Source organism: Schistocerca nitens, chromosome 6 (assembly GCF_023898315.1).
Source record: "Schistocerca nitens isolate TAMUIC-IGC-003100 chromosome 6, iqSchNite1.1, whole genome shotgun sequence".
NCBI lineage: Eukaryota > Metazoa > Arthropoda > Insecta > Orthoptera > Acrididae > Schistocerca > Schistocerca nitens.
The window spans coordinates 252,388,685-252,397,891 of NC_064619.1; the positions used below are offsets into that span (position 1 = coordinate 252,388,685).

At 43.3% G+C, this 9,207-nt stretch overlaps 1 protein-coding gene across 1 annotated transcript in view; it reads left to right on the top strand.

Moving 5' to 3' along the window:
• LOC126262479 (cuticle protein 19.8-like) overlaps positions 1-7,373 on the top strand; it is a 28,171-nt gene extending 20,798 nt beyond the window's left edge. The window contains exon 3 of the mRNA XM_049959142.1: positions 6,469-7,373. Within this exon, the coding sequence (XP_049815099.1) occupies positions 6,469-7,140 (672 nt within the window). The 3' untranslated portion in view covers positions 7,141-7,373. The remainder of the gene's footprint in view (positions 1-6,468) is intronic.
• The last annotated feature ends 1,834 nt before the right edge of the window (positions 7,374-9,207 follow it).

Consider the following 9,207-nt stretch of genomic DNA (forward strand, 5'->3'; position numbering starts at 1 on the left):
TTCGTGGTGTAGCCATTTTAATGGCCAGTAGTGTATCTTGGTGAAGTCGATTTATCAAAGATCTACATTATTTTCTGTATGCCATACCATACCTGAATTGTTTCCCTAATATACGATATGAAATTCTCCCATTAGAGCAGAGCGAGCCAAATTACGTCCCAGCCTCAATCCTCCTCGATCCGCTCTGGCACGCGAACAGCGCAGTCAGAGCTCGTATTGTTAGCAGCGGCTGCTGGTTTCGCTGGTACGCTGCCATAGTGAAATATTCTGCCTGGGAAACACTAATAGGCGTACAGCAATAATAAAATAAAATAAATAAATGTTAGTGTAATGACGGTATTCTCTTATTTACACTCTCCTTTTTTATTACGTTTAATGTTTCCTAACGTTTCAATGTTCTATACACTGACAGAAAAAAATCGCAAGACCAAGAGGAGTTGTGCCACATAAACAAAAGTAGGTAGGCATGTTACAACATCTGAAAGATGACGTCTTTTCTAGCACATCCGTCGCATAAGAGTGGCGCTAGTAGCGTCAATACGAGATTGCATATCAGGTTTGCCTTAACTATGTAATAGTCACAAGCGTTAGTTCCGTTTGAGGTTGGATATGGTGAGTTGATGTTATTCAAGAATGCCTTTAAGGCGACAATGAATCCATTATCGACACCTTACTGAGTTTGAACGAGATCTTGTAATAGGGCTACGAGAAGCTGGATGTTTCTTCTGTGATACTGCAGAAAGACTTGGCAGGAATGTAGATAGCAATTCTACATGATTTCTGCCAGCCGTGGTCACGAGAATAAACGGTCGCAAGACGATTGGGCTCCGGACGGCAACGTGACACTAACGAGGGGGAAGACCATCATGTTCGATCGATGGCTCTGGGGCATCGTATTGCATCTGCAGCAGCTGGCGCCATAATGACATAACGAACTGTTCGAAATCGGTTACTTCAATGACAGTCCCGGGGAGACACCCTGTAGCGTGCTTTACACGGACACCAATCCACCGCCATTTGAGACTTCAGTGGTGTCAAGCGAGAGCTCACTGGAGGGCAGGATGGAAGTCTGATGCGTTTTCTGGGAGAGCTGGTTCTTCCTCGTTGCCAGTGATGGCCGTCTGTTGGTTAGGAAGCAAGTTGTGGGCCTGCAACCAACGTGTCTGCGTGCTAGGACACTCTGGACCTACACGTGGAGTTATGGTCCAGGATGCGATTTTGCATGACAGTATGAGCACTCTCGAGGTTATCCCACACACCCTGAATGCAAAAAAATTTTACGTCAGTTTGGTGATTCGACCTATTGTGCTGTCATTCATGAACAGTATTTCAAGGGGTGTTTTCCAACAGGACATTAGCTCGCCCACATTCCTCTGTTGTAATCCAACATGCTCTATAGAGTATCGACATGTTGACTCGCCTGCTCGATCACCAGATATGTCTCCAATCAAGCAAATAATGGGACATCATCGGATGATAGCTGCAGCGTCATTCACAACCAGCTTTAAGTGTCCCTGTATAAACAGACATATGGTACCTGTACAACACAATGCATGCATGTGTGCATGCTTGCACAAAACATTCACGCGATTGTACCACTTATTAAATATCAGCATTTCAGTTTTTCAGTGGTTATCTCGCACTTACATTAACGTCTTGCAATGCATATCACTGAAATATGTTACCTAAATAAGTGTATTCCAGAAGTTTTATTACTGTGCATTAATTTTTTGGTGGTGAGATTTTTTCCGTCGGTGTAGATAGACTTCACAAATATGAATAGTATTACAGAATATTTCATAAATTTGTTGCGAGTGCAATCTGCAGTTCGCGACTTTTCTTACTAATAAATGATTATTATCATCATCAGCATAACCATCTTCATCAAGAACAGCTTCCAGACGCTGGTTAGGACTGTTTTGCACATTTGCCTATTTATTTTCCTGTATCCTCTCATCCTCCATCACAGCCCTCGCCTTTCCTCGGAATGCCTCCTTTACTCCTTTCACCCAACCATCCCTCGATATTTTACACTGGAACTTCGAAGTCAAACATCATACTTTATTTCCGTACCATTTATCCCTTGTCGATTATATTCGCTTCTGCAAGTGCATCTACTTTAACGTTTCCTTGATCTCTTCACTTTCATTCTGTGCATTTTTGGTACTCTCACTCTGATTCAGTGAAATTTCATTTCAGAAACCTATATCTTGCTTAAACCTTTGTACTACTTAGTCGACGTTACGGAACTATATGTCGCGATAGGTGTAACCTCATATAGTAGGATCTTCCTTAGGACATCTTTATTCCACGCCAGTCTCCTGAGACTTGTAAGAAACACAGCTTCTTGTCTCCTTCTCTCATTGACTTCCTCATACATTTTTTTCCAATTTTTTCCACTGCACTTTCAAGATACTTGCAATTGTTGACTTCTTTAAATTCTTTCCTGCCATTCTCTTCCTGGTCACAGTCATGAACTCACTCTTCCTCACGTTTGATACCATGTACCTACCCACGCCAGTCCATGCATCTAATTCTTGTTGAACATTTTCCTTATTTTCCAGTTCATTAGTTCATCATCAAAAGCTACAGTATCAACATATAACATCAGTCCCTAAGCTTACAAACTACTTAACCTAAATTATCCTAAGGACAAACACACACACACCCATGCCCAAGGGAGGACTCGAACCTCCGCCGGGACCAGCCGCACAGTACATGACTGCAGCGACTGAGACCGCACGGCTAATCCCGCGCGGCATAAAAGTATCCTTTCAGTTATCTTACCCATTATGTCAACATGAAAGCCATAAAAAGTGGAAGTACACTTCAATATTTTAAACCGCTTCTCTGCTTTATCCATTCTGTTGCCTCATCAGCAACTTACGTCACCCTGTCAACTGCGCATGTTTACACGCATATGTTCTCCAGAGCTTCCCATGCATTATTGTAGCACACATTGTCAAACTCCCATACTTAAAATGTTTTCTTGTAGAGCTGCCTTACCTTAAATATAAAATGTGTCGTTGATCTCGTCAGATTGAAGCCGTACTGCGCTTTCTTCATTTTCATCAAAAATTTTGTCCCTTAATCTTTTCTCAAGAATTATCTCCCATTGCACAGTGGCACATCTTTATCACGTCTTTACAATTGGTAAATTCTCTGTTGTTACCTCTTTTTTAAAAAAAGAGCCAATCCCACTCTACTGGTATTATCTCCTACGGCTAAACTACCTTCATCACACGGTGCAGCTCCTGTTTCCGCATAACTCCAGCTGGTCTTATACTGAAACCTAACCTTCGCCCTTGGTACTGCGCAGAGCTCGCTCTACTTCTGCGCAGAACAAAGTCCTTTTTGTTTCTTTTCACTTGATTCTTATATGAGGGGTGTTCGATAAGTAATGCAACATATCCTCTTTCTCGGCCCATTGGGGTTAAATAAAATGTGGAATTTGTTGGGGGACATACTGGAACATTCCCGCTTCAGCCCCTATATTCTCAGGAAGTTCCGATAGGCGGCGGCACTATACATAGACCGCAATATGGCATCTATAACGGAGGTGCGTTACAAGCAGAGAGCCGTTATTGAGTTTCTTTCGGCGGAAAACCAGAGCATCGAAGAGATTCATAGGCGCTTGGAGAATGTCGGAGACGACCTGCAGTTAACAAAAGCACGATGAGTCGCTGGGTAAGGCGTCTGTCATCATCGTAACAAGGTGGCGCAAACCTGCCCGATCTCTCGTTTTCCGGCCGGCCGCACACAGTTGTGACTTCTGCTATGTATTCGTCGTCACAAAAATGCAAAGGAAGTCCTTCTGCACAACAAAGCAAGACCTTACACAAGTCTGCGCACCAGAAAGAGTTTTACTATCTTTGGCCCGAAAAAAGCATGTTCTTTGAGATTTTTTTTCTCGGGATATTTTATAGATATCAATGTCAAATTTGGTCAAAATGTGTATTGATATTTCCTTCACAAACTGGAATTTTTTTGACCGGAAATGTCGAAGAGCAAAGGCGGAAGTTCCGTCGGAACGAAACAAAATTTCGATGTAGACCTCCACGCGCGGTATGTCACAGGTCAGCCGGCTTGTCTGAAATCAAAATTGAGTTGACGTTAGCGAAGTATATAAGATTCTTTAGGAGTTGTACTTCGCTTAAGTTATTTGGACCATAGGAAACAAAATGGCGGACATTTGAAGAAAAATAGGTTTTTTTTCATCGATTTTTCGACTTCGTCGGCCAAGTAAAAATATTAATAGTTGATGGATCGGAATAAAAGTGGTACAACTCCTAGACAATTTAGTTAGCTTCGTCGGAAAGAAAGAATCATACCAATCGGTTCTGTTGATCTGAAGTTACCATACCGTGCGATAACAAAACGTCATTTCGAGAAAAACGCGTTTCAAGTTTTGACTACATATAAATGCAACATTATGCAACTTTCGTTAAATCTGCTATTGCGGGTCCATAAATTAGTCCTTCCTCTTCCTCATAGAGGGCGTTCTGCGCGATCTGGGCCATCCTGCGCTGCTCCAGAGCCGCTCGTACGGCCGGTGACAAGCGGTTACGGCCGCTTGAATCCGGTGGTCGTCCGAATGCTTGGCGAACTGCGTCGAATAGAGTCCCAGGGTGACGTCCATCGTTGTCATGGTCTTCAGAATTGCTGAAGACCCTTCGCTGAAGCTGCTCACTGCCAGGAAAGTCGCAATCTCCACATTCTTCGCACCAGAATGCAAATGCTTGGGGGCTAACTTCCAAACACACGCGTTCAGACTTTCATTTGAATTTTATGTCTTTCCTCCCAAGCACGGGTACAATAACTCGTTCTCCTAAAGAAAAAAACTGGTGTTTGAAAAAGGCCGATTTCAGGCAGGTGCATTTTTTTGTTCAACCGCGGATAACAAACATTTCAGTTCCGTATTCGGAAAAACCGTTTCAGGGGTGGATTCTAAACACTTTTATGGATTGAAAAATGGAATTTAAAAAAATCTGTTTTTTGAATCAAAAGATTGTAAACCTCCACTTAATTGGACTTTTCTTCCTCATCCACCCCTTTTAATGCAATTTATTTCTTTGCCATTTACTCACATCGTTCCTCTTTTCCTTTAGCATCCAGAAATCTACTCTGTAGAAATCAGCATGGGTTTCGAAAAAGACGGTCGTGTGAAACCCAGCTCGCGCTATTCGTCCACGACACTCAGAGAGCCATAGACACGGGTTCACACGTAGATGCCGTGTTTCTTGACTTCCGCAAGGCGTTCGATACAGTTGTTTAATGCACAAAGTAAGAGCATATGGACTGTCAGACCAATTGTGTGATTGGATTGAAGAGTTCCTAGATAACAGAACACAGCATGTCATTCTCAATGGGAGAAGTCCTCCGAAGTAAGAGTGATTTCAGGTGTGCCGCAGGGGGAGTGTCATAGGACCGTTGCTATTCACAATATCCATAAATGACCTTGTGGATGACATCGGAAGTTCACTGAGGCTTTTTGCAGATGATGCTGTGGTGTATCGAGAGGTTGTAACAATGGAAAATTGTTCTGAAATGCAGGAGGGTCTGCAGGGAATTGACGCATGGTGCAGGGAATGGCAATTGAATCTCAATGTAGACAAGTGTAATGTGCTGCGAATACATAGAAAGATAGTTCCCTTATCATTTAGCTACAAAATAGCAGGTCAGCAACTGGAAGCAGTTAATTCCATAAATTATCTGGGAGTACGCATTAGGAGTGATTTAAAATGGAATGATCATATAAAGTTGATCGTCGGTAAAGCAGATGCCAGACTGAGATTCATTGGAAGAATCCTAAGGAAATGCAATCCGAAAACAAAGGAAGTAGGTTACAGTACGCTTGTTCGCCCACTGCTTGAATACTGCTCAGCAGTGTGGGATCCGTACCAGATAGGGTTGATAGAAGAGATAGAGAAGATCCAACGGAGAGCAGCGCGCTTCGTTACAGGATCATTTAGTAATCGCGAAAGCGTTACGGAGATGATAGATAAACTCCAGTGGAGGACTCTGCAGGAGAGACGCTCAGTAGCTCGGTACGGGCTTTTGTTAAAGTTTCGAGAACATACCTTCACCGAAGAGTCAAGCAGTATATTGCTCCCTCCTACGTATATCTCGCGGAGAGACCATGAGGATAAAATCAGAGAGATTAGAGCCCACACAGAAGCATACCGACAATCCTTCTTTCCACGAACGATACGAGACTGGAATAGAAGGGAGAACCGATAGAGGTACTCAGGGTACCCTCCGCCACACACCGTCAAGTGGCTTGCGGAGTATGGATGTAGATGTAGATGTAGATCGTATACAGCAACTTCTTGTGGCGATTGGTGTCTTCTTCCCCTGCCCGTTGATTCCCCCCCCCCCCATTTACAATAAACAAGAGCCGTCTAAATGATGTTCGAACAGTGATGCAGTGTGATTGTTTAGCCTCAGAAGAAGCCGCCACTGTTGCAGCCGGAGCCGTACCAGTTCCAGTACTCGGTGAGCGACGCGGAGAGCGGCGCCGCTTTCCGCCAGCAGGAGAACAGCGACGGCAAGGGCATCGAGGGCCAGTACGCCGTGCAGCTGCCCGACGGCCGCAACCAGATCGTCAAGTACTCCGCCACCGAAGAGTCGGGCTTCCACGCCGAGGTCATCTACGAGGGCGAGCCCGTCTTCCCGCCTGCACCCGCGCCCGGGGGCGGCGGCGGCGGGGGTGGAGGGCGCGTGGTGGGCGGCCAGCAGCCGCGGTCGCTGGCACCGAGGCCCGCCCCCGCACCCACCCCCACCGCCTCCGGACTCGCTCTGGCGCCTCCCGGTAACGCTTTCGCGTCTGGCTCGATCCGTCCAGACGGCAACCTGGCCGCCCCCAGGGTGGGATCTCTGCCGGGACAGACCGCAGGTGGCGCCTTCGGCGGCGGCGGCCAGCAATTCGACGCCTCGGCCGGAGGGTTCGGCGCTGGGGGCTTCGATACCACGGGCAGAGGAGGCGCTCCGGGCCCGGCCTTCGGGAACACCCTGGAGGCTCCTTCGTTTGGCCCGACCGGCGGCGACCTCTCCATCCCGGGAGGTTCAGCATTCGGCTCTTTCGGAGCGCCTGCGCCCACTGTCGCCGTTGGAGGGCGTCGGGTGAACTTCAGGGGGTAGCGCGTTCTGTCTGCAGCAGCCAGTACAAAACTGTCCGGAATTTTTTCACTGTGAGAGACACTTAAAGCTTATTGCTTCGTATCTGAAGCGCTAGCAAAAGGTTTTTAAATAAGAGAATCTTCATTCGTTGTTTTACATACATACAGAGAATGTACAAACGTGAGTGTAAACTCGATGAAAGGACGTTGTTTTCATGACAATAAATTTCACTTTTAATAAATTGTTCACTACAATTCTGCTTTTAGTTTGTTCAGCTTTTGATTCTCCTCTCATATTCCATTATTATGTGTTAGCTTCCAATGCCACTCTGGTTCATATTTCTACAATATTATGGGTCGCAAGTTTAACTCATGCAAGTGGAATTTATTTAGTTGGGGATAGAACTAAGATGCAAGTAAGGACATGAAGGTGATCGTGTGACTAGTACCCTTTCTTTGTTCCTATTTCGATTTGAACACAGTTTGATTATTATTAGATCATTATTAATTTTAATTTATTTAGTCAATAGTCGGAGAATGGACTATATTCAGTCAATCATAACGAGCAAAATACGTAAAATTGGCCGAAACACTGTATATGACAATTATTGTTTCTTATCATTCACATGTGACTGACAAACTTAACCGTTATTGACTGTGATTGTAAAAATATAAAATCACTGTTCAAAATGCTTGCTTTAATGTTTTATGACCTCTTGTTGAATTAATAGCAAATTATTTAAAACATGATACAGAGTCATTAAAATACATGAAATGTTCAGAGAATTTGTAAGTCGCTTTAGGATTATACAAGTCAATTACATTAAGAGACTGTGAAGTCCGAAAAGAACCATACAGCTACGATTATTGCTCCTCGTGATATATCTAAAACAGTTCTTTTTTTCATATACATACAAAAGATATTACTATACGAACAATTCGAATTCGTTCTCGATTACAGCTTTGTAATTGAGAAAAGATCACATCTACCTTTTGAATAGACAGAAGTTGGCCAGTAAGATCCTGTATTCTGGAAACGCACGTCGTTTGGTAACGAAAATGCTGTCTTTGTTCTTCCTGGCGTGGAGAAAGGAGAATTTTGATCGTTTTTAGGCTATCCCGGTCTTCTGGACATTTGCTTTCCAAGTGTGAGTAGACCAAGTGTAGTCCCATGTTTGCAATCAATCAGTCGAAGTGTCCCTTTTACGTCACTGTATGAAATACCGGAATTGTCAGGAGTCATTTCAGCCATTGCATAAATCAGTCTGTTTCAATGCTTTTTTGACTCTCTGTCCGTTTCCTAAGGAGACCTAACTATGTCGACTTTATCTACGCCACCCATGTGTACATTATAATCTTGTACAACCGTCCCACCACTTCAATCTTTGTTCTGTATTTCTGGGTTTTGGATACACTGCATATTTAATTCCCATAATTATTTTAAAGAAAGTGAGCTGCACAGTGGTCCATCCGCGTTCTGTGAAGTACTAGCACGTACCTCATGAAATACAGTTTGAAAATTTTCTTCATTGTCTTTCTCTTCGTTATTAGTACTTAGTTCAGGTTCTGTAATATTTTGTGAAGTACTAGCACACGCCTGAAAAGTTTTTGCATTATCATCCCACAGAGTACTATCATAATTTCATCTTCACTACATCACTATATTAGATGATGTATCATATCATCTTGAGAATTTTCTATTAGAGTATGAATTTCTTCGTCCGTAAGACCTCTTCTGTACTAGGCAGCCGTGGCTTGAAACAAAACAAAATGTTACTAAGTTCATTAATGTATTACAAGTCATGGATTATTTCTATTGTTTTTTATAAAATGCATGGCCTCATTATGTATATGTTTTTATATGTAAAAGGTCTTGAAAGCAGAAAAATCTGTAAACGTCAAAGGGAAGCAGCCAAAAATCAATGTGGCCTGAACTTGTGAAGTCACTGCCCTGCACCTGACGGGACTGCTAAATACCAATCATATTTTACATTGTACAAGAATATTACAAGTGTAATTTATTTATATTTTATCAAAATTAATAATAGTATGTACAAAAGTAACTACGATGAACTACTCAACTCAGTTT